Source organism: Anabrus simplex, chromosome 11, assembly GCF_040414725.1.
Source record: "Anabrus simplex isolate iqAnaSimp1 chromosome 11, ASM4041472v1, whole genome shotgun sequence".
In the NCBI taxonomy this organism is placed as follows: Eukaryota; Metazoa; Arthropoda; class Insecta; order Orthoptera; family Tettigoniidae; genus Anabrus; species Anabrus simplex.
Window position 1 is genome coordinate 121,194,003 of NC_090275.1, and position 27,067 is coordinate 121,221,069.

At 38.9% G+C, this 27,067-nt stretch overlaps 2 protein-coding genes across 7 annotated transcripts in view; one reads left to right on the plus strand and one right to left on the minus strand.

The window, feature by feature from the left end:
• The window catches only part of LOC136883075 (uncharacterized), a 361,554-nt gene that overhangs the window by 31,213 nt on the left and 303,274 nt on the right, over positions 1–27,067 (minus strand). The gene's annotated exons all lie outside the window — the stretch shown is intronic.
• The window catches only part of LOC136883076 (serine/threonine-protein phosphatase 4 regulatory subunit 2), a 31,197-nt gene continuing 10,941 nt past the window's right edge, over positions 6,812–27,067 (plus strand). For all 5 annotated transcript variants that reach the window (XR_011018820.1, XR_011018821.1, XM_068229578.1 and 2 more), the window contains exon 1: positions 6,812–8,828. Coding sequence is in view for 3 of the 5 variants with exons in the window: in XM_068229578.1 (XP_068085679.1) it covers positions 7,286–8,806 (1,521 nt within the window). In the remaining 2 variants the exon portion in view is untranslated. The remainder of the gene's footprint in view (positions 8,829–27,067) is intronic.

Consider the following 27,067-nt stretch of genomic DNA (forward strand, 5'->3'; position numbering starts at 1 on the left):
TTGTCGTCCAACCTAGTCCCAGAGAAATCAAAGACAAACAGCTACACCACCCTTACGTATATTAGCCCGGCTATCCATCATATCACTAATATTTTAAAAAAACACAGCGTCAACATAGCCTTCAAGACAATAAATAATAATCAGAACATATTCCTCAACAACAGTAGAGTCAATATTAACAACAACATTACTCAAGGTCAGGTGTTTATAAGTTAAAATGTGCCCAATGTGAGTTCACATATTTTGGACAAACTGGGAGGAGCTTTTACACGAGGTATCTGGAAGATTACAATGCTTCCAAGCATAATAAGTATTCGGCCATGAGCCAGCATATGACTGAAACCGGCCGTAAGTTCACCTCAATAGAAAATGATTTGACGGTCATTAAAAGCCTAAGCAAAGGGAAATTATTGAACGAAATGGAAAACTTGTACATTTATTTGGATCAAACTTATAACAATAATAATAATAATCTTAACAATGTCATCGATAACAAAAATCTGTTATATGAAATAACTCCAAGGTTAATCCAGGCCGTAAATCAGAATAAAGTTCCCAGTATGTTTAAAACACAGAACGCATGCGCTCCAATAGCCACACCTAATGCCAGACCCGCCCAATCCAATTCAAGTAACGCCTCTCAAGCAACAATACAGACACACGATTTGAAACTCACACCTCCTTCCCCACCACGCTCCACCCCTCCACTACAGCATCAATACTACACTAGGAGCAGCAAGCTTAGCCGTTCAGACACAACCGGAACAATTGGTCCCAGCTAACATCGACAAGACAAGTAAGTTCATACGATAAGCACTCACTCTACATTTATTACCGTATTGGGTTCCACATTCATCATTCTAATTCCCCGTTTTTTCTCTTATCCAGTTACAGACAACTCATATTCCTCCCAGATTGAATATGCACCAATGGGAAGTTTATCAACAAGAATGATGGAATTTTCCAAATATTTTTATCCGATAAGCAATGAATGAAATCAACAATATGTATCCTACTTACACGCTTTAATCTTAAAACATAAACAGGCTTCTTTCTAAAGGAATATTCAAACTGTTTCAAACCCTAACATGAATGACTTTAACCAAGGTTCCGGTATTGTTAAAATTCTTATGACTCAGGCGACCATATCAGCTGAAGAAACCCCAACTCACGCAGTGATAAAATCTAGTCAATATAATTCGAGAAATCCTAATTCACGTTGTGATCAATCCAATCCATAACGTCATCTAGCACAACGGTTCTCCACCTGGGCAGGCACGCCCCCCCTGGGGTAGCATTGTAGGCGTGGTGAGCAATGTAAAAAACACATGAATTATTTTAAACAGTAAAAAGTTGTGACAAAGAAAACAATCAACTACAGAAAGTTATCTTTGTCACCGCTAAATTGTACACATAGAAAAGAAAGAAGGGAAAGAAAAATTCATTCAAACGAATGAAACTCGATTCAACTGGAAGTTTTCAAGTGGAGAATGAAATGGCCATTGAAACACCTTACAAGCTCACTTTGCTTATAGCAAAAGACAAGAAACCACGTACCATTGGTGAGTTACTTATAAAACCATGTTTACTAACTGCATGCAGTACTTTACTAGGAGAGTGAAGTTGCAAGAAATACCACTCTCAAATGACTCAGCAAAAAGTAGAATTGCTAGTTGCTTTACGTCGCACCGACTCAGATAGGTCTTATGGCGACGATGGGACAGGGAAGGGCTAGGAGTGGGAAGGAAGCGGCCGTGGCCTTAATTAAGGTACAGCCCCAGCATTTGCCTGGTGTGAAAATGGGAAACCACGGAAAACCATTTTCAGGGCTGCCGACAGTGGGGTTCGAACCTACTATCTCCCGAATACTGGATACTGGCCGCACTTAAGCGACTGCAGCTATCGAGCTCGGTAAAGTAGAATTGATGATATGGCACAAGTAATAGAAGTAACAGAAAAGTTAAAAGAAATCTCCATTCTTTTCTCTGCAATGTGATCAGTAGAGCCCAGATTATATGTAATATAAAAATGAGAAATATGTACATGAATATGTAGATAAAATGGATAAAATATGTAGTTAAATATATAAAAAATAAAACATGTGTAACTTAATATCTAAGATTTATTTGATATATTCTTGTACACAGGAAAGGGAACAAAACCAAAAAAGTTGAAAGTGCCGATAGGTATTATTCAACCTCTAATTTTCATTTCGAGGCACAATTATAACAAAATATTTTTCCAAATTTTCTGCGGTCATCGAATGCCTTCTGTCTGTTAAGATGTTCTTATATATATAAAAAGACCTTTCAACTTCACATGAAGTCACTAGCACATGTTTCAAATTGCCGGGTAAAGAAATATTCAATTGTAGACTTGCTCAAACAAGGAAGGTCCTTATCAAGAGAGAAGAAATTTGATCTCATCAAACACAAATATGCGTATTAGAAAAATGTTTCTGAAGACTTTTGTATGGAGTGTAGCCCTTTATAGAAGTGAAGCATGGGCAATAAAAAGCACTTTTGACATATTATATTAAACCGAGGACTGGCGAAGGGATCACTAAATGTGAGAGAAGAACAATGTGACAAAGTTTGCACAAGGGAAGATTGATAGACACAGCTAAGTGATATGATTCTTTGACAGAACACCTCACTTTAAATTATTAAATTATTTTTAGATGTTAGAGATGTACAAGCTTTTCGAACTATCATCAAGTGTTTAATTAAAAACTTACAATCAATGTAAAATTATTGAAAAAAGTAGCATTTTCTTTCAAATGTGCTGTTGTTGTTTGAGTCATCAGACCATAGACTGGTTTGATGCAGGTCTCCATGTCACCCTATCCTGCGCTAACCTTTTCATTTCTACGTAACTATAGCATCCTACATCTGCTCTAATCTGCTTGTCATATTCATATCCTGGTCTACCCCTACCGTTCTTACCACCTACACTTCCTTCAAAAACCAACTGAACAAGTCCTGGGTGTCTTAAGATGTGTCTATCATTCTATCTCTTCTTCTCGTCAAATTTAGCCAAATCGATCTCCTCTCACCAATTCGATTCAGTATCTCTTCATTCGTGATTCAATCTATCCATCTCACCTTCAGCATTCTTCTGTAACACCACATTTCACAAGCTTCTATTCTTTTTCTTTCTGATGTTTCACATCCATACATTGCCACGCTCCACACGAAAGTCTTCAAAAACATCTTCCCATATCAATGTTTGAAGTGAGCAAATTTTTTTCTTAAGAAAACTCTTCCTTGCTTGTGCTAGTCTGCATCTTATGTCCTCATTACTTCTGCCATCTTTAGTTATTTTAGTACCCAAGTAACAATATTCATCCACTTCCTTTAAGACTTCATTTCCTAATCTAATATTTCCTGCATCACCTGCCTTCGTTTGACTACACTCCATTACTTTTGTTTTGGACTTATTTATTTTCATCTTGTACTCCTTACCCAAGACTTCATCCATACCATTCAGCAGCTCCTCAAGGTCCTCTGCAGTCTCAGATAAAACAACAATATCATTGGCAAATCTCAAGGTTTTGAATTCCTCTCCTTGGATTGTGATTCCTTTTCCAAATTCCTCTTTGATTTCCTTTACTGCCTGTTCTATGTAAACATTGAAAAGGAGGGGGGACAAACTGCAGCCTTGACTCACTCCTTTCTGGATTGCTGGTTCTTTTTCAAAGCCCTCGATTCTTATCACTGCAGACTGATTTTTATACAGATTGTAGATAATTCTTCGTTCTCGGTATCTGATCCCAATCACCTTCAGAATCTTAAATAGCTTGGTCCAATCAACATTGAATGCCTTTTCTAGATCGACGAACGCGATGTACGTGGGCTTGTCCTTCTTAATTCGATCCTCTAGGATCAGACATAAAGTCAGGATTGCTTCATGTGTTCCTACATTTCTTCTGAAGCCAAATTGATCTTCTCCCAACTCAGCTTCAACTTGTTTTTCCATTCTTCTGTAAATAATACATGTTAAAATTTTGCAGGCATGAGATACTAAACTCTTTCCTTTCTTCAATTTCTTCAACTTCAGATGGCATTTCATGACCAACAAGTTGTGGTCAGAGTCCACGTTTGCTCCTGGGAAGGTTTTGCAATCCAACACCTGGTTTCTGAGTCTCTGCCAAATCATAATGAAGTCCATTTGATACCTTCCCGTGTCTCCAGGTCTCGTCCACATATACAGCCGTTGTTTGTGGTGTTTGAACCAAGTATTGGCAAGGACAAAATTATGATCGGTGCAGAATTCAACCAGCCGACTTCCTCTTTCGTTCCTTTGTCCCAATCTGAATTCTCCTACTGTATTACCTTCATTTCCTTGGCCTACCACTGCATTCCAGTCTCCCATCACAATTAGATTCTCGTCACCTTTTACATATGGTATTAATTCTTCTATCTCTTCATATATTCTTTCGATTTCTCATCATCCGCTGAACTAGTAGGCATACTGTATAGACCTGCACTATTCTGGTGGGCATTGGTTGTAGTAGCTTAGCCGCTGCCCTATTTTCTTATTCATTATTAAACCACCTCCTACATTACCCCTGTTTGAATTTGTGTTGATAATTCGGTAGTCACCTGACCAAAAATCCTGTTCTTCCTGCCAACGTGCTTCACTTATACCAACTACATCTAACTTTAGTCTATGCATCTCTCTTTTCAGATTCTCTAACCTACCACAACGATTCAAACTTCTAACATTCAACGCTCCAACTCGCAGAATGTCAGTATCCAGCTTCCTGATGATCGTCCCCTTTCGTGTAGTCCCCACCTGGTGATTACATGTGATAAAATTCATTTTTGGGTCCGTATTGAAAGTATTTGTATTAAATAACATTGTATTGAATAGGTGGATGAATAATAAAACATACAAGTGTTATTTAATACCCACCCGGAGATCTGAATGGGGGACTAGTTTACCTCTGGAATATTTTACCTGGGAGGAAGCCATCATCAGTACATCATTCATGCAGAGAGAGCTGCATGTCCTCAGGAGTTAGTTACGACTGTAGTTTCCCATTGCTTTCAGCCGTGTAGCAGTATCAACACAGCTAAGCCATGTTGAGTATTATTACAAGGCCTTATCAGTCAATCATCTAGACTGCCGCCCTTGCAACTTCCGAAAGGCTGCTACCCCCCTTTCGATGAACCATTCCTTACTCTGGTCTCTCAACAGATACCCATCCAATATGGTTGCACCTGCGGCTCGGCTATCTGCTTCATTGCGACACGTAAGCCTCCCCACCATGGCAAGGTCACATGGTTCGCAAGGGAGGTCAAATGTGCTATATTCTTCAAAATATTTATTATATATCAAAATATGTAACTTTAAACTCCTGAAATAATGGTCCTTTTAGTGTGATTCACTGATATTTTAGCTTTTCTTGTAGCTACATATTTGGGAACAGAATATGTAATTACATATAATCCGGGCTCTAGTGGTCAGACAACTGACATTTCAAAGCACTCCCAGTGCTGTTTTATTGTAGATATGTTGACAGAAAATGCAAGTTGCAAGGTTGTTGGTGCAGTTTCCATCAATATATCAATGTGAATCTAGCTTTTCTATGCTGACTTACATCAAATCAAAATACCGAGCACGACTAGATGTTGAAAGTGATCTGAGGTGTGCACTATCACAGTTGGAACCAAAGGTTAAATAATTTGTGAAAGGAAAAAACAGTGCCAGCCTTCTCATTAATCATTAATTCTGTTCTTACAAAATCAAATCAAATGATGTAGTTTTTAATGTTAATTGCAGTGAGTGTAGAATCCTCCGTAATACGGTATATTTAACTTGCTGTAACTTGTTTTATTCTTGTGTTGTATTGTTATTTGTGTTATTAAAGACTTTCTTTTTAAAGTGATTGCATTATAATTATTACCAGTACATTGAAACATGTAATATTACAGTATGTATTAAGCACTCATAATTATTTATAAGTTAATAAAATCATTATAAAATATTTTTGGAGATATGAACCGTAACAAAACAGTAGAACTTTTGTAATTACATACTATGAATCTCATTGTTGAATTCTTATTGACGGCTGAACTTCTTACAAAATTGAACAGAACTATTTTAATCCTCCTAGTCAATACTATATAACTTATTTTATATGTCCAATTAATAATTCATTCGGGGGTGGGGAGTGAAATAATTTACGGATGCAAAGGTTGAGAACCACTCATCTAGCAGACAAAAAGTAAATTGCTGAGTGATGTCCTAGTGTGATCGTTGTAAAATTATACGAAATGATATACAAGGACGTCCGGATTAAAAATAAAAAACTGTCATAAACATTCACGAACTGAACTGCAGTTTATGATATTAAATTGATAATAATTCTATTAAACTATGAAATTCCCCAGTTTTACCTCCAAAGTGCTCGAATAATCTCCAGAAAAGTCGTTAATCAGAAAAAAAAAAATGAATCTGACGTTAACAAGGTCCTAGAATTCCCTACCGTATGATTTTTTTCAGGGACGATGTCAACTAATGTATTGTAAAGAGAAACACTTATCTGACAACGTTCTGCACCAGACAGTAACCGTGATACAAGTTCTCTCTGTCTTACAGCATGTGGCCATTGGCTGCATTAAATATTTCAAAATTTCATATTACCGCCCAGTGCCCTGCCCGCATCATTTCTCCCAACTCCCCATCAAATACAGTATTTGTCCTCATGGCCCAGCCCTGTCGATTGATCGACTAATAGATCGGTCCATCGGTCTTGAATCTCCATTAGTCGATATATACATTTTGTTTGGTATCGATTTCGAAATTCTAGTGAAAGTGATTTACGAGTGCTCTACATTTGGATAATCACTGTCCGTTACAGTGAACTGAAAACTGCGAATGGAGTTTAGAATGCATTGCTTTAAATATATAGTATAAATTTATAGTGAATTACTGTTGGTGAGAGTAGATTCGGATAGGATCAATGTCTGCATATGAAGAAATATAATAACGTAATGATATGTAGTCTAGCCAACGTAGATTCGTAGGTGTTTAAGAAATGTACTCTACTGTTTCTAATGCAAAATTGTGAGTACGACTGTTCTTTAATATGTTATTGAACAGTAAAGACAATTTTTTTATGTAGTAGGCCGCTTAATGACAATATTGATGACTTTAAGGTCTTCTAGAAGAGTCGCGTCATATTGGCAACACTTCGTGTTGTATCTGGTTGTTTGCGTCGATAAGCAGTGTTAGTTTGTGTCATCGGTTAAACTGGAGTGTTGAAAAGGTGTTCGTAATGGAAAATCCTGAAGAAGTATTGCAATCATTGGACGAATTCGCGAAATTGAAACCGAAGGATATACCAAGGGAGTTGGAAGAATATCTTTGTTACGTAGCCAAGACGGGTGATCCAGTGTATCAATGGTCGCTTGTGAAATGTTTGTTTCGTGAAAAACTTTTAAATGTGATCACTGATTTCTACGAAACATGCCCTTCTGTTGATTTACCTCCCTGTCCCAACGTTGATCCCTTTAATTATGAAACCATGAAACGTAATTTATTGGAAAGACTTGACTCCTTTGTTAATGCCCCGTTTACTGTGCAAAGACTGTGCGAATTGCTTACAACGCCTAGGAAAGAGTACAGCAGAGTAGATAAATTCATGCGTGCTATTGAAAAGAATATTCTGGTCGTTAGCACGAGAGAGCCAGGCAATGCACGGCGATCTGATGTTATGCAACCAGATTTCTTGATGAATGGGGTTATGGATGGTAGGAGTATTGATATAGGTGAAGCTATTGAGACAGTCAGTAGTGATGGTGTGAATCTAATGCACGGTGATGATGCTGAAGTTAATATTAGTGAAAATGAAACTATTCGCATAGACTGTGCTGGAGCAGAAGAAATAGACATGGATGATCACCCTGATGTTGAAGCTCCAACTGATGTTTGGGAGAAAGAGCGTGGCACAAATGCTTCAAATGAATGTGTAAAAGGATATGAAGGTCATGAGTCAGATGGTGAGAACGAACCAAAGATAAATTCTGAAGTAGATAATCTCAAAGATATTGAAAACGAGTCAAAAGAACCAGATTCACCAGATCTTGATACTGAAGGATTTGGTGAGGCAGTAGAAAGTGAACATGAGGAGAATGTTGATTCTACAACTAGGGAATCAAATGTTACTGAGCCCGTGGAAGAAGCAACAAGCATAGGCTTACCTGAAGTTTGTGAAGAAGCTAAATCAGATGATGTTGAAGAGAAAGTGGTTTCTGATATTGAAAATGGACCATCTGAGCTTAGTGCTACTTGCGTTAAAGATGATTTATCAGATGATGATGCTCTAAAGGCGAAGCCTCCGGAGGACATTCTTTCTTCAAATGATGATCTTAATGCTGTGGAAAAGTCTACCTCAAGTAGTAGTGTGTCTGAAGTGGAAGAACAGAAAGGTGAAGGAGAGCAAGAGACTCAAAAAGATGAAGACAGTGTTGCAGTGCAAAATACAGTGGCTAGCGAAAGTGGCGACAGTGTCAAAGACACACCATCCTTGGAAAGTGTTGAAGTTCCCTCCTCGGAATCTAATGCAGAAGTTAGTGCAGCAGATACTTCGAAGAACGTTGAGGTGACTGAGAGGAGCTCAGCCGATGAGGATGAGAAGAATGTGTTGGAACCAGTGGAGGAGGAACACGAGCCTAGCACCAGTGTTGAGTCAGAATCGCAGGAGCAAATGGAGGTAGATGATATCAGCCATGCTCCAGTAGTTGTACAAGGTGACGAACCCATGGACCAGTCAGAGCAACTTGCCAGCGAGAGTTAGTGCTCTTTGACAGTCATTAAAAGTGAGTTGAATTCTTGTCATGTAATAGTTTGATAATACATGTTGTATGATTTATCTGAAAAATGTTTCTGCCTTATTTTTCTGCTAGTGTGAGTTCACAGTAATTGTCATAGTTGGGATACTGGTATCGCACACTACTGTCATCCCTGTTGGCATACTACGGCACAGGGTGCAGTTAAGATAGTACAAGTGTTAGGGTTCACGAGATATTGCACAGTATTTCAGGTTAACTTTAATGAACTCGTAGAATCTTGCAATTCTTACCTCATAAGTTATAGGAGAGTTATGGATAACAATTTACTAACAGATTTTCTTGTTTAGGAATGAGGTAATCATGCAGATATGATGTAAAGTGATAACCTGAAGAACCAGAGAGGAGAAATCCTTCCTTTATGCTTGCCAGTGACGTACTCACCCACCCCTAGAAACATTCTTACATAGAAAAATTAAAACAGACTGTGGTAATCTGGGAAATACGACCATTTCCTGCGTTCCTATAGGCCAGAGCAGTTTGCTGTTTTCGTTGATAGAGCCCTCATTGTGTGTGGCTGCAGAGCTGGCACATTCTGTAAAAACTAAAATGTGAAGTGCGATAGTGTGTGCCGAATGTATCTGCAACGTGAATATATTAAGTACAGAAGGAGCGAGATTAACTGATAGCCTATGGGCTACTTCATGGCTCTAACCTGGGGGCCTGTATGTCTTTTCACGAGAGTTTAATCCTGATGTAAACAAATAGACGGAGCACGTTGCCTTTGCACGTGGACATACACGTTGCACTCACTCAACTGTATGAGAGCTCGAAGGAAAGTAGTACATGGCATTAATTTTATTTTATTTAGAGAGTTTGGAAGAATACATAATCAAATTAAAATATGGTTGTCATATACCGGTATATGTTTTTAAAATTTAAAATAGTGATTAAATAATGAGAAATGAAAGCACAAGGCATGGTGTAATACAGGAAATGTTCCTGTAGTGAGGAAAAGTCTCAAGCTGTACAGCGTGGAGATAAGGTGTTGCATCTTGCAGCAGCAGTCAGTGTCAGCATTCATAGTAGGAGAAATGGTGCAAGAGGTAGGAACATCGTGTGTACTGTAGTGAAGCACTAAAGAGGAAAACCGCTCAGAAGTGACCGTAGGCAGTATATTGTGAATGTGTTCAACAAACTGAGCAGAATCCAAGTTTAGTCATTTATTCAGATGTGCAGATCCTCGCACTGTTACCGTATGCAATGTGCAGCCCTATACGTCCGCACCCGAGACGTTGACGGGGTGGAGGTCGATACTACACGCTCAGTGAATCCCAACTCTTCCTTTGGTGGGGGCGTTGGCATACCCTGTTTACATCAGGATTAAACTCTCGTGAAGAAACATATATGCCAGTACACTCCCTTTAGTTGCCCCCAGGTTAAATCGAAAATTTTAATATTACTTATCTAGACTTGCAGAGCGCGCTGATGCTATGTGGAATATTAGAACACTTTCGTGCATCGCCATGTCGTGGGCGCTTCAGCTTTGAATGCATGGCTAGCACATGGCAATGTTTACAGTTCTTGCATGCTTTTAAACTGAATTATGGCTGTTAGTGGATCTGTTGTAGTATTATATGTGACGGAGTGTTAATATATTGTCAAACATTTTCAAGGAATGTGAGAGCTTATACATTTGAGTTTAGTTAAATTAATCAGCAATATTAAAGGGAAGTAATTTAGGCCTTACGGGAAGAATGGAAAGGATGAATTTGTGTGCAATCTTTATTTGAACAGATCGGTATCAGAAGGGATCTGGCATTTCTATTCATATGTAGGTAGAAATTGAAGTCAATACTTCAGCCCTGGAGACGACTTTCAGACATGCGGGACGACTGTAGTTTGTTTACATGCTCGCGGCCTTCTCGGGAAGGATGTTGTCAAGTGGTGCTCAATGCTGCCAACCTCTAATGTTGTGCTTCGAAAAATGGTGGTGGTGATTATTGTTACACCATTGGTCTGGACTGGTTCTTGCTGTGCGGACAGTTAGGATAGGACTTGGACAAGATCAAGATATAGGGACAAGCAAAGGGATGCTTTTATTGTGCTGGGGTTGGTAATGAATTGTGATTATCATCATTTACGGGAATGAGATCACATGCCACTTTATGTTGCCAATAGGAATGCAAGTACAGTAGAACCTCGATAATTCAAAATCAGTTCATTCAAAATCACGCTTAATTCGAAGAAGCTCTCGTTTCCGGAAACACGAGGTATGGTTTTGTACTTTATTGAAATTGTTTAATTCGAAATACGGATAATTCGTAATTCGAAAAACAATGTCGGTCCCATTACCAAAATTCAGACTTTTAATTCAAAACTCCCTTTTTAAGTTTTTAAAAATAGTATTTTACCGAGTAATTTAAATTCAAAATTTATCTGCGTCATGATAGAACGCATCTTCCGAAACGTACAGGGGTAGCTAATTGCACCTTCTCTCACTTCGGTGTGTCTACAGTGTGCTTCATATTTGCTAAGTTCAAGTGATATCGTAAGTCGTTTGTGTTCAGCGTTTTAAGGAACGCCATAATACGACATAGCAGACAGCTTGCGGAGAAGCAGAATCCGCGAACACTGGCGATGCCGACGATTGGCGAGAAAGAGTGGCTCATATAATCAATTCGTACGCACCAAACAATATTGCCGTTGTTGATGAAACTGCATAGTTTTTTGAAATGCCGAGCCCAAACAGACTTAAGGTTTTAAACGAGAGAAGCGCCAGCCGGGAAATAATACAAGGGTGGGTGTCATTTTACTGTGTTGAAACTTGTAATGCACACGGAAGCGAGAGACTTCCTCCCCTTGTCATAGGAAAGTTCGACAACCCACGCTGTTTTAAGGGCATCGGATACTTTCTGTGCAAGTACAAGGCATCTAAAAATGCGAACAGTAAAGTAATAAACATTTTCACGGGGGAGCCAGCAGTATTTGTCTTCGTCTTTGAATCGTGTGGATTTTTTTTTTCGTTGCATGAGGTTATGTTTGCCAGTGATTTATCCAAGTGCATACTATTTGAATAGGGCTAATGCCATTGCACTTTTTGGATAGTTTTTGTAAATAGTTTTCTCCTTGGCACTTGAAAGGTTTAAACTGAGAATCAAAGCGATTGCATGCATTAATGGGTCTTAAATACTTTGTGACACAGCAAGGGCTGGCATTTCTGAATTTCGAGAGAGGTGCTATGGTGGCAAATCAAAGAATGTTGTAATGCAGACGGAAGCGAGAGACTTTCTCCCCTCGTCAGAGGAAAGTTCGATAAGCCACGGTGTTTTAAGGGCATCGGGTACTTTCTGTGCAAATACAGGGCATCTAATGAATACCGCACGTGCACAGGGGAGCCAGCATAGATTTATCCTCATGTTTGAAACATGCCTTATTATTTCTTTCTTTGCATGAGGTTATGTTTGCCAGTAAGTTATCAAAGTGCATTATTTAAATACTGTAAATGCACCTTGTTGAATCAATTTTGGAAATAGATTTTTGCCATGGCATTTGAAACGTTCAAATTGTGAATCAAGGTTAATTGCATTCAGTAATGGGTCTTAAAATATTTTGTGATGCGGTAAGGGTTGGCATTTCCGATTTAGGAGTTTGCGGTTGATTCAAAATCATGTAATTCGAAGTCCGATTTTTGCGTCCCAGCGATTTCGAATTAACGAGGTTTTACTGTAGCTATTTCAGCAATGAAAATGACATGTAATACTCTTCATTAGGTTATGCAAGTAAATGTAGTTCTCCGGGATGCATTCCAAGTAAGATTTAATTAATTTCCACTTACTTATAACATTAGAAAAATCTTGTCTCCAGGGCTGGAGTCTTAATGAAAAATTAGAGCAAACTTCCAATTTTTATTTGTGCCCAGATAATGTTAATTCAGTTTGAGTTTGTAAACGCAGTAATATTGGTATTTAAGAAGAGAATATTATGAGGAGGGTTTTACATCTTAAATTATACCATTCTCATTCAAGCATAAACCACTCAGGCACACTCAAACTAAGCTAGGCATTCATTTCATATTTTACAAGTTGCTTTATGTCGCACTGACACAGATAGGTCTTATGGTGACGATGGGACAGGAAGGGACTAGGAGTGGGAAGGAAGCGGCCATGGCTTTAATTAACATACAACATTTGCCTGGTGTGAATATGGGAAACCACAGAAAACCATCTTCAGGGCTGCCGACAGTGGGGTTCAAACCCACTATCTCTTGGATACTGGCTGCACTTAAGTGACTGCAGGTGTCAAGCTCGGTTACATTCATTTCCTTTTAAGAAACACACTTACGATAGAGGTAGACTAGCACCAGTGTAATGATTTTCTGGCAGCATTTAATTAAATGCAAATCGCAGAGAAATGATGATTAGAGTTCTACTCATCCAGTTACGTTATTTCATACCCAAACCAAACCTCATTGCACAATAACCCCGAAGGGCCATGGCCCACCAAGCAACCGCTGCTCAGCCCGAAGGCCTGCAGATTACGGGGTGTCCTTTGGCCTGCAAGACGAATCCTCTTGGCTGTTATTCTTGGCTTTCCAGACCGAGGCTGCTATCTCACAGGTAGGTGGCTCTTCAGTTGTAATCCCGTTAAACTGAATGGACTTCGAACCTGCCCATTCAGATCCAGGTTAAAATCCCTGACCTGGCCTCCGGGTAAGAGGCAGGCATGCTGCCCCTACACCGCGGGGCTGGCATATAATTTCCTTCTAGATATTATAAAAAAATATATCTGATTTCTTTCTAGAATGATTTCCGCAGTCGCGATCCTTTTAAACACTGTTCACAGAATTGAGTAAAACTTGCTGTAATTACTTATCAAAGAGGAACGAGAAGCTATGTACCTTTCACAGAAACATTTTATTGCACAGGTTTTCTTTTTGTTGACATTGAAGATTCTTGCTATCAGTACAGGAGTTTGTAAATATTTAATCATTTATTAATTAATGTGTTATCCAGTCTTCTGAGAAACAGGTGATTGTTATCTCACGATATCTGTAATCATACAGTAAGTTGTACACTGTTGTCATTTGAACATGTCTTCATATTTTCAGTAAAGTGTTAAACCATAGTCCTATCAAAACCATGTGCATGTCCTGACAGCTCACAGCGTGTGGCGCCGAGCAAAGGAGAGGGAGCATTGTGTTGCCGCATGATCTGGATGGAGTTACTACAACTACAATGAAACCCTCTCGCTCTGTGATAGGTGCTGCGGAAAGTAATATCCATGTACAGGGATCAGAACGTGTTAGAATAACATTAAATATTGTTGCTATTATTCTAAAGTGGCTCAACAGTAATTTTATCAGCTCAAATATCGTAAGACATACTCATAATTCCCCTCCCTCACAGGCTTTTATCAGTCTATCTCCGAATGATTGATTTCATTTTTAGGTACATTACAGCAGCAGAATGGCACTTTGACTGATCTGCTCAACATTCTGGGTTCAAATCCAGGTGGGTATGGGAGAAATATCTTTACATAAAGAAGGGAAATCGCTCGGACCCTGCCATAGGCGTCGGCACAGTATAAGATGCCAGCTATAACTGAAACGCGAGTTGTGATGGGTAAAATTCCATCTTTCACCTTGTTTTGAGCGTCTTTAAACTTGTGATCACTACTTGCGGGAACTCTTTTTATTGAAATCCAAAGCAAAAACAAAACCTTATGTATTCTAACCACGGATCGTGATTCTTAATTCTTAATGCTTTGTCCAAAATTCCAAAAATCGGAGCCTGTCAGTCTTGATGAAAGGAAGCAAAGAAGAGTGTATAATTATTTTAAGAAACCAATAATAATAAACATTATCATAATTTTGAAGGGTGCTATAACACCTGTTATAGGCCTACTTCAATTCAACTATTAACTTTTCAAGGCATTTTCCAATTTTGCTGACTTAATTCTAGAACTGAGAAAACTGAATTACCAATTTTCGAGAAAAATCTGAAATTACATTTTATGAATATTATACTGTGTAAAATTTACACTGCACTAAAATGCCAGTCTTGATAACGATACACTTATTACCATGAACACAATAGCCGTATAAATATTTAGCTGATTTCAAAAGCTCGCTATACAGATAATGATATTGCTTACAGCAGACAGTGTTATATAGCCCGGCCACATTGGTTTCGGTGTACCAATTGGCAACATGGAACTTGGACCGGCCTTGTCACGGAGCTTGAAGACAGAGAGGGTAGGAAAGGGTAAGAGAGCTTATCTAGCTGGGATTGGCTTAACCGGGAGGGGGGCATGTACTGGTTGTCATAGTAACTGCCATCCCTTACTACCACACCGGGAGCTGTCAAACATGCACGTTGTTTTAAAGCACTCTAGGTTCCAATGACATGTACAGTATCTGTTCCGAATGTTCAAACAAATCGGCTACAAACTTGACCTGTATATTTAAATTGAGCGACATGGTAACTTTTAAGGTACCTAGGCCTACTGTTTTTTTTTTCCCCTGTTTTTGGGGCCTGGATTTTAAATGTTTGTTTATATAGGCCCTATTATTTTTGTTAGTATATTTTTCAGTATTTTTATTGAGTCTACTAAAGGTTTTTTTACCGGGCGAGTTGGCTGTGCGGTTAGAGGTGCGCGGCTGTGAGCTTGCATCCGGGAGATAGTGGGTTCAAATGCCACTGCTGGCAGCCCTGAAGATCATTTTCCGTGGTTTCCCATTTTCACACGAGGCCACGACCACTTCCAACTCCTAGGCGTTTCCTATCCAATCGTCGCCATAAGACCTATCTGTGTCGGTGCGACGTAAAACCACTAGCAAAAAAAAAAAAAAAAAAAAAGGTTTGTGTGTTCCACCTAGTGCCGGCCCCGTGGTGTAGGAGTAGCGTGCCTGCCTCTCACCCGGAGGCCCCGGGTTCGATTCCCGGCCAGGTCAGGGATTTTTACCTGGACCTGAGGGCTGTTTCGAGGTCCACTCAGCCTACGTGATTACAATTGAAGAGCTATCTGACGGTGAGATAGCGGCCCCGGTCTAGAAAGCCAAGAATAACGACCGAGAGGATTCGTCATGCTGACCACACGATACCTCATAATCTGCAGGCCTTCGGGCTGAGCAGCGGTCGCTTGGTAGGCCAAGGCCCTACAAGGGCTGTAGTGCCATGGGGTTCGGTTTGGTTTGGTTCCACCTAGTATAGGCTATCCAAAGGATTTGTGGGGATTGTTCAAAAAACAGTGGAAAATGAGTTCAGTTTTTATACATAAGCATCTTTTAATATTACCACAGTCTTGATATATGTATATTTATTGCGTGTGTGTACAGTAGTCTGTGTAGGCTGTCATTAATTTACTATGACCAGAGAATGGCTAAGTTTCCCGGTATGAGATGTTATTGGACACTTTCCAAGAATTAATTTCTGGTGCACTTTTACCATTTCAGACTGCAGAATTATTATCCTGTATAACTTATGCGTGGTACTTGATGTAGGAACACAGTTTGAGAAATGAAGAAAATTTTCATATGGATCTTCTGCTTCCTTTTGCTGCACCATTTTATAATTTTTCTGGCGGGACGTAGTGTTTACAGTGCACTATGTCTTGGTATGGGCTAGAGCAATCTTGTTACTTTCATTGATCTGTCTCAGCTTTATCCTTCGCTTTGACAAAATGAAAGTGACTGAGGTATGAGTGATGCTAGTAATGCCATTCCTTCTGCAGCCAGTCCCTGCTATGAATGGTGTGAAAATATTGTTCATAGAGTCGGTTGGTGCATGCATTTCAGTGGGCTTGGCAGACTGATATGCAATAGCAACTTCTAGACAGGCCCCCAGTGGAAGGGAGTTGCATGTACCATTTTTACCGCATACCATTCTTCCTGCCATTCGTAAATCTGTGGCAATATGGTACCGGAAATCGAACTCAGGGTCCCGAGAACGGCAGCTAGTTGTGCTAACCATTACGCTGGCGGACATTCTTAACTACAAAACATACACATATACATGAATGATGCGTGCTTGCAATGCGCGGATCGGACACGAAACTGTTCACCTATATGTGCGACGTCATCAGAGCTGCAGTAGGCCTATGCTACGGAGATGGACATTTCTTAAATACAAAACACAGATGTACCAACGAGTGTTTTCATTGCGTGGGTCATTCGGACGAAACTATTCACAAATTTGTGTGATGTCATCAGAACTGCAGTAAGGCTGGAATCGTTGTTGTTCTCTGACGAATCAGTTGGGGGGTCTTGTATACGAGATTTATTTTTTCAGTTTCTTAGTCTTGAAAAGCCACGGGGGTTCTAATACACGAGGCGGTTTAACACATGAGTAAATATGGTAATTATATTGCTAAATATATTAAATATATAAATAAATAATGTGGGAGTGTGTAAACTTCAAAAAGAGATTGATATAGCAAAGCTAAAATGGTTTGGACACATGATGAGAATGCCAGGAGAGAGAATACCAAAGAGAACATTCATGGATACAGAGACTGCAAAGAGGCCTAGGGGATGGCCTGGAATGAGATGGAGGAGCTCTGTTGTGGACTGTATTGCAAATAGAGGAGTCTATAGCAATAAGGTACTAGAAGAGGAGTGGTGGTAAGATGGAGTAAAGGTGGAGGGCTTTGGTACACTACCCTACCCAGTGAGAATCTGGAAAAGGGAATGCATGAAGAGAGGAGATAAAAATAATTAGAAAGAAAGATGCAAGCGGGGACCCTTGTTGAAAGTGCCAAAAGTTTGAGTTGTGGGCATTCTTTCTTTCTAATTCAATATTGCTTGTTTTGACCGAGTAATGAAATATTTTAGGAAAAGGGTTTTGCTCAAATCTGTAGACACCCTGATCATATTCTTGCAGGTGAACCACCTGTGCTGCTTATAGAAGGAAAAGGGGGTGTGACTCATAAACATTTTTCTTGTCCATGGTTAAATGTTAGATAATTAAATTCATTGTGCATGCACAGTTAGTTTTTTGATATTAATCCACCCTCCCCCCCCTCCTCTCTCTCTCTCTCTCTCTCTCTCTCTCTCTCTCGCTGACACCATTTGAGGTCAGATTTCCTCACTCACCCAATAAACACAGTTGGCATGTGGTCTAGTTGTATGTCAGGTAATTGTAGACATGATAATAAGCTTTTCCTGTGTCAGAAAACAAGGTGAAATTCTTTAACACTAGAATAAGCAAAAGATGAAAATGACACCCACCTTCCATCTTTCTTTAATAATTTGTACACTCCTGTATAGTTTCTCTTCAAATATCTTGACTTTTCATAGGTTTTTGTCCTGTTTCCCAGCAAAATATTTACTTTTCCATAGATTTTTGAAATGGCAAACACTGGACCTGTACAGTTGCTTATTACAACGCAGCAGCTTGCATTGTCAGACAACAGTGTGTACCCAGCCTGAATTATTATTATACTCCGCATGGGCTTACTTCTAAATTGAAGTTTCGTAAAACAAATGAGCGTTGCCTTTCCTGTGTTGCCAGCGTGCTACTCCCACGAGAACAGCTGATGCAATATGACCCCAGTAAACAGCCCTAGTAAAGTGTAATACCATACTCAGAAAAACTAACAAATATGGATTGAAAACAAATTCACAAAAACTACACTTACTAAAAACATCTGATACTAATAAGGGAATATATTATTAAGAATAAAAGAGAATGAGGAAATAACACATCACTCACCGCTAATGGCTGGTACAGGAAGAAGGTTATGGCCTACAAAGGGAACACTCCACTGATCTCAGAGTCACTGGAACCCTCCAACAGTGAATCTCTGTCACTATCACCAGCTCCCAGAGATATTATGAAACTTTTGAAGGAGTTCTCAACTACATCTTAATTTTTTCACACCTCGCATATTAATATTTGTGTACTGTGCACAACTTTCCTCCAGTCATTTCTTGTAACGGAATCCCAGTTCCTTTACCACAACATTTAGTGAAGTCTTGCTTCTGTTAAATAGTTCGCTTTCCTTCAGAGACTAACGCAGTTTTGCAAGAGCAGGGTGGTCTTTTCTGAGGTAGTAATCATAAATATGGCGACGTAGGGCATCTTTCTGGAAACTGTCCAAGTTTGTCACTGGTTTGGTCCAATTCCTTTTCTTACCTGGTGTTTCAAACTCAGAGGATCCAGGAGATTGTTTCTCAGTATGGTATTTCTCCTTTCCAACTGCCACTACTGTGTATTTACTTACTTTGGTAGCGTCAGCAGTTCTCTGTACGGCTTTTGCTAAAGGAAGCAATGTAGCACCATTCTCCTTTTCTTTCTCAAATTACTCGCACACGTTGGACACAATTTCACAGGCCTGGCTTCTCAAGGGCGTGCCTTGTCCCACACCTCTCGATTTCTTGCCACTGGTCTTTCCTGAACTTCACTGAGACATGGTAAACTCGACGAACTAAGTACACTGATGCACAGACATAAATAAAACTACAGCAGCTAATTAATAATTAAACCTATATTGTACTAACTTATGCTATGCTAAACTGTAAACTACGCTATACTGTACTACATTGGAGAGATAAAGACATATGAAAAAACCACACTAATTACTGAAGGAAATGCAAAAGATCGCAAACAGTACCGAATACCATACATGCTGAGCGAGATAGGTTAACCACGTGGTGAATGTAAATATTAGACTTGGCAACTAGGTTTCGAGATCGTGCTCTGCCAATATAAATCATTATGAATGGCAGCTTGGGAATGGTTGGATATCTATGCTTCCATGCATAACCACCAGACAGAGCCAAAATCGGCCAAAACGTCAATTTCGAAGTAGAGCAGTGCAGACTATAGTGTCAGATGAGCATTCCATTTAGCGGGTTCATCTCATCATTTAGAAAGTGTTCTTATAAACATGTGTTACGATCGTCTTTCTACTTACGAGGTGTCTCGTAAAAGGTTCAGAAAATTCAGATGTTGAATCTGAAAGTGAACTATCCGATTCAGGTGACGATTTTTTGCTAGACAAGCGAGAATAGTGAGGAAGAAGATCATGAAGAGACAGAGGATTAGCTATCAGCAGGAGAAATTGAAAGTGCAAATCTGCCTCCAAACTCTCCTCACACGTCTTGATCTCAGTTCGATGTTTCTTCAGTGAAGATAGTTGCTCGAGACGGAACCGAGTGGGATGTCTTGGATTTGAACTCTTCATCTGGAAGGCTGGGCTGCATTGAACGTCCTGAAAGAGTGGGGAGGTCCCACAACATATGCTTACCACCGAGTTGACGATTCTGTTATTAGTGCCTTTCGTCTCTTCTTTGATGAATTGATGCTTTGTCTAGTAATGACAAACAGAATTACTCGCTTGGATAGAACTCTGGAAAATGGCCTGGACTGTGTCACTTGTGGAGTTGGAGGCTATGATTGCCATCATATCTACCCAGGGTGTTGAAAACCTACAACCCATTTTCCAGTCATTGACCGGGTCAGGGATGTAGAATGAAACATATATAGGCTGTTATTACAATAGGTTCGCCACTTCCAAGGTGATTTATTAAGGAGTGATAAATGCTATGAAATGGTAATGGAGAATGTTGCTGGAATGAAAGATGACAGGGAAAACCGAAGTACCCGGAGAAAAACCTGTCCCGCCTCTGCTGTGTCCAGCACAAATCTCACATGGAGTCACCAGGATTTGAACCTCGGTATCCAGCGGTGAGAGGCCGATCCGCTGCCGTCTGAGCCACAGAGGCTCCCTACCCAGGGTGTTATGTGTTCAAAATGTGTGTTTGCGGATGATCTATGGTTTTTGTGGACAGCAATTCATGAAGAGTACAGTGTCGAGACAGATTTCGAGAACTCAGGTTCCTTTCTGAAAATGAATAATTGTTGCAATGTGGATGACTGGCTAACAGAAGGTGTTCAGTTTGTTAATTTTGTGAAAACTCCTTGGAGAAACAGAAGCATGATGCAGTTGTTTGTGATTATTCATGTGTCCATCAGTAATATGAAAGGTCCATACACTAAAGTCAGGTGTTTGTGTGTAAAATAAATTTGTGGAAACACTGTAGGCTAAAAGAAAATACTGATCTTATTGAGTTCTAATTTGAACATTTCTTACGGTGTGTCAAAATGATCCTTTACTGCTGTTCTAGGAATGTACGATTCTCAGCTGTTCTAGTTTTAAGTTTCGAAGGAACTTTCCTTCACGTCTCGCATAGAAAATCTTGTCTGTTCAGGAGCAAGACTTCTCTAAAATGAAGTTTTGAATTTAAGAATGCTTTACTCTTGGTCTTTAAGTGGTACTCTCATTTGTTGCTACATGGCTCATTGTGCACAAGCCTTCCGAGCTCCAGTTAAGATGCTTAGGTAAAAGCATGGACAAATTGTCCCCATTATTACAGCCTGCCTGTGGCTGCGGCACCCAATGTCCGTGCAGCAAGGAAAAGTAATTTAGTAGCTCTAACCTACCTTTTTGATTTGTCACAGACCAATGTGTAAGGCACAGACGTTGACACCTTTGGTGCTGCCGCCATGTTGGATATGTAACCTATATTTTGTGAACTGGCAACAGAAGTTTTGACCGTTTTGTCACTAGCCGGTACGCGTGCAGACCAAGAAAGAATAGCTGTACTTGTTCATATTGTACAGGTAGAGAATTTTTGGGTTCCTTTCTAGGAATACCAAACTTTATACTTTAGCTCAGCAAACAGCCCAGTATCATTCAAACGAGACTTAACACTTTGCGGGCGGCGGTCATTTATGGCCATAGGCGACAAAGAAAATAAAGAATAAAAATGCATGAACATTTTGGGAAATTTACTAAAACCATGAAAATATGCCTAAATACACCACATACTATATTTAGGAGTGGAAATCCAAATTTGAAGGGGTTTGAAAGCAAAATAAATATCGTAAAATAATTTTTTCATTGGAAGAATGGCACAAGGCACACTCCACTTTATGATGTGACAGTGGTTAACTTTGAAGTACACTATAGTCCGCTATCTATATATATAAAATAAGAGTTTTGTCTGTACATTACTCAGAATTTGAAAAGAATGGTATTTCTGTATCGGTCATGTCCACAGTAACAAGGAAATGCACTTTTTATTTTTCCATAATGTCTGTCTGTGTGTATGTACACGCATCACTAGAAAATGGCTAAAGAGAATTTAATGAAAATCGGTATGCAAAGTCGGCGAATAAGTCGCTACAATCTAAACTACCACTTCATTCAGCGTGAATAAAATGATTTGATGATGATGATGCTTGTTGTTTAAAGGGGCCTAAAATTTAATTTTCAAATATTTATTAGTGGTCCTATCTTAATAAAAATTGGTATGCAGTGTCTGGGAATAATTCGCTACAATCTAGGCTATAAATAATTTTATTCAGCTGATTGAAATGGTAGATTAGGGGAAGGCCTAAGATTTAATTCTTAAATATTTACGTCATCAGTGATCCTATCTCATTGAAAACTGGTATACAAAGCCGGAGAATGAGCCACTACAATCTGAGATATAAATCATTTTATTGGGCCGATGACCTTCGATGTTAGGCCCCTTTAAACAACAATCATCATCATCATCATCAAGTCATTTTATTCACGCTGAATGAAGTGGTAGTTTAGGGGAAGGCCTAAAATGTAATTCTCAAATATTTATATTATTAGTGGTCGTATCGATAAATACTACATAACCAAAATATATAGCTGCCTCTGTGGATCCGTGGTAGAGTGTCGGCTTCCGGATCCCAAGATAGCGGGTTCAAACCCGGCAGAGGTAGTCGGATTTTTGAAGGGCGGAAAAAAGTCCATTCGACACTCCATGTCGTACGATGTCGGCATGTAAAAGATCTCTGGTGATACATTTGGTATTTACCCGACAAAATTAATTAAATCTCAGCCATAGACGCCCAAGAGAGATCCGGTTTACTCTGTCTGCCATCTAGCGGACCTAGAGTAAAACGGGACGTCGAAATTGACGAGCAGACAGCCAGATGGCGTCAAATCGAAATGTCTGCACACGGTAGCTGAGGCCATACGATTATTATTATTATTATTATTATTATTATTACCAAAATATAAAATTAAATTTCCGTCCATTTATGTCTTATACATTTTTACCGTACCGGCTGTGATAACACAGATATTCATGAATTTGAATTTTTGTTGCTAAGTCCATATCGACGCCGAGCCACGAGAAAATGGGTTAACAGAATTTAATGAAAATCGGTATATAGAGTCGGGGAATAAGAAACTACAGTCTAAGCTATACACAATTTTATTCAACCTGGATGAAACTGTAGTTTAGGGGAAGGCGCCTAAAATTTAATTTTTAAATACGTATGTTTTTGGTCCTATCGAAAAGCACTGTATAACAAAAGTTGCAGAGAATACAATTTCCGATCATTTATGTTTTATTGATGGTTATGAATTTCATGTTTTTGGTCCGTATTGAACTGAGAATAATATATAAGTAATAATAATAATAACAACATAAATGTTTCCACCTTTTCAATACTACAATATATTCACAAAATTACAAAATTATACGGTACTAGTTTCGACCCATCTAGGGGTCATCATCAGCCGTATTGGAGCAAAGATCATTTGTGGCGAAATCCTAAGACAATATTATTTTAAAGAATAACAAGTGAAATGAGATGTTATGGTAATAGTTAATAATACAAGGAATATACATACTAAGAGGTTTTTAACAAAGAATAAAGTATAAATGGGGTGTTGTAAAAATTATAATCATGGAAATCAGTAAGTTCTTGTATTGAAATGAAATATGGCTTAGGAAGAGGGCTTAAGGTGGGGCTGAAGGGTGCGGGAGAAAGTGTAATTGTCTTGCAAAAGTACCTTTGATTAAATTTAGGATTGAGTTTAGGTTGGCTGCATTATTGTTTCTGAGGAAAGTGATAAATAGATCGAAGAGTATGTTGGGTTTCTCTGAGATTTCATTGAGATTGTGACTGGCATTAAAGTATTGGTCTAGGTGTATGTAGTAATTTTCCATTATGTTCAGTAAAGGGCCCTTGTTTGCTAATACGAGGATGTCCATGTCTTGTTCAATATTGGTGAAATTATGGTTATAATCTTGCATGTGTTGGCCGATGGCTGAAAACTTGTTGTATTTTATTGCGTTAGTGTGCTCGTGGTATCTGATAATGAAGTTTCTCCCGGTTTGCCCGATGTAGGTTTTTTTACAGGTGGTACATTTGATCCTATAAACTCCTGATTTTAAAAAACTGCTGGTCTTGTTGATCAAATGTACCACCTGTAAAAAAACCTACATCGGGCAAACCGGGAGAAACTTCATTATCAGATACCACGAGCACACTAACGCAATAAAATACAACAAGTTTTCAGCCATCGGCCAACACATGCAAGATTATAACCATAATTTCACCAATATTGAACAAGACATGGACATCCTCGTATTAGCAAACAAGGGCCCTTTACTGAACATAATGGAAAATTACTACATACACCTAGACCAATACTTTAATGCCAGTCACAATCTCAATGAAATCTCAGAGAAACCCAACATACTCTTCGATCTATTTATCACTTTCCTCAGAAACAATAATGCAGCCAACCTAAACTCAATCCTAAATTTAATCAAAGGTACTTTTGCAAGACAATTACACTTTCTCCCGCACCCTTCAGCCCCACCTTAAGCCCTCTTCCTAAGCCATATTTCATTTCAATACAAGAACTTACTGATTTCCATGATTATAATTTTTACAACACCCCATTTATACTTTATTCTTTGTTAAAAACCTCTTAGTATGTATATTCCTTGTATTATTAACTATTACCATAACATCTCATTTCACTTGTTATTCTTTAAAATAATATTGTCTTAGGATTTCGCCACAAATGATCTTTGCTCCAATACGGCTGATGATGACCCCTAGATGGGTCGAAACTAGTACCGTATAATTTTGTAATTTTGTGAATATATTGTAGTATTGAAAAGGTGGAAACATTTATGGTATTATTATTATTATTACTTATATATTATTTATGTTTTATTCAGTTTTACCGTACCGACTATGATGAGTGGTATTTCAGAGTCGGAAGAAAACTAAATGTGAAGGCCTACAATATCGAAAGTGCATAACAATCAACAGTAACATTACATTGACCATTGTTTGTTGTGATGTTATTTGTCTCTTATGCTGCCTCTCAACTCTCAAATGCTGCGTACCGAGTATAATTGCCTGACTGAATATTTGTGGGAAATAGCCGGGGAGTTAGAAAACTTTCTTCTTTAGCATGCCATTCCTCTGGTTCATACATTTTCTGATACAGTTGGTACATAACACAGTGGTTCTTCGTAGTATTCCAGTTATTCGATTCCTACTCTGACGCGCTGTTTTGAATGAGTAGTGTGCATTAACCCGGGAACGCCGGAGTTTTCAATTTTCGTTTTTTAAATTTTTATTTAATATTCCCAGCATTCACATATCAGGGAACATTTAAGTCATTTTTCTAAAAATTGAATCGTTGGTTTTTAAATGAGGGCCTAGTACCGCACGGCGCTTGACATAGCTTTTGGTTGGAACATAAAAATTGTTACCTCTTTAGAATACCATGAAACTGAATGCTTAATATTGTTACAGAATATCACTTACAAATAAAACAATAAACAATAAACAAAAGAAGAAACGGTGTGTATAGGTTTATTTGTGATATCCCTTTGGGAATTCCGAAATATAACATTAGCTCAGACGTGACATATCTTTAGGAAATACGAGTAATATTATTTCAGCTTTTCTTATTTAGTCACCTATTTCCACTCTTCACTAATTTAGAATGGCAAAATGCTGTTTACACAAACGCCCACACTACACGTGACGCATTCTGTGCGGCCGCGGAATTCGCATTCGTTCGCTGCACAGCTCCGGCTTTGGTTTGTCGGAGCGATATATTGATGTACGCCATTGAATCTCAAGGTGTCAGATACACTAAGAAGTGTAAACAACTGCATTTATTTACCTTAAAATACCACCCAAATATATATGTCGTTATAAATATTTTGCACCTATCTTTTTCTGGTCGTGGTACTTACACATAGCCACTTAGAAGGAAAATGCCAATGAATATTTTCATTTCTTCGGGGTTATTTTTCGTTTGTAAAAAGAATATACCGGTAGTTGTTGACTTCTGAGCACAAGAAATTCATAATTTCATCGTAAAGAAAACCCTCAAATATTTCGGTCGGCATCATATATCGAAAAGTGGAAAATTTCGCACTATGGAATTGGAGTGAAAGTGGGCCATACGCCATCTAGGTACCTGGTGGATGGGGTGATGATTTCGCTCTCTTCCCGGGCCATGAATCATTATCGGACATGGATTATCTACTCCTGTGCGGAATTTCTTGCTTTAGCACTATTTCTGCTGGTGCCCGTGATTGACCTCCCGTAAGGTTATCTGCGAGACCCCCCTTCATCTTCCTCAGATAATACCTTAGATTCCAGTGGTTCAGTATGTCATGCCGTTTAATTTTTAAAAGTAAAATCTACAATTATAGAGTTTTATGACACACACAAATCATTATTTGCAACTACAGTATGAATTGTTACCCTTAGAAGTAAGGAGGAGAAAGTAAACAGAGAGGCATGGTAAGCGCCGTGCGGTACCATACGGTACCAACGGAATAATTTATGTCATAACAGGTAACACAGGAATGCTGACCAATTGCTTGTTATTTCAATTCATGGACTTATATTTCAAGACAATAAACCACATGATACAAAATCGCATTGTCAATATTTATAAACAAAGTAAAGCAACTTACTTTAGACGGGCAGTCATTTTTATTCCTCTCGACACGATCTCAAATTACAAGCAGTTGTTGCAGCAAACAAATACTCAAATAAAACCTTTTGTTGATTTTAGGCATTGTAGAGAGTATCTCCTTGACAATGTAAAGCAAAGTTGCCAGATTTATGGCGCGAGTAAGGATCAGTATGAGAAAATCAGAAGTAAGGCGCACTGGTACTATACGGTACCACACGGCGTTGCCAGGTTAAGGCAGAGGCTGACTTAGTAGTAGTATGATGGCCTGGTCTAGAATAAGAATTTAGGCCTATTCCAAATTATAGCACCACAATTCACTAAATCACTCAAAATTCAACCCTGAAAAGAGCCATTTCTTAAGAAAAGCTTCTTTCTCTTCACTGTTATATAAATTCTACATTCATTTTATTCCAAATTATCAGTGAAGAGGGGGTTTATCTTCTGGCTTGGAGGCAAAATTTGCCTCCAAGTCG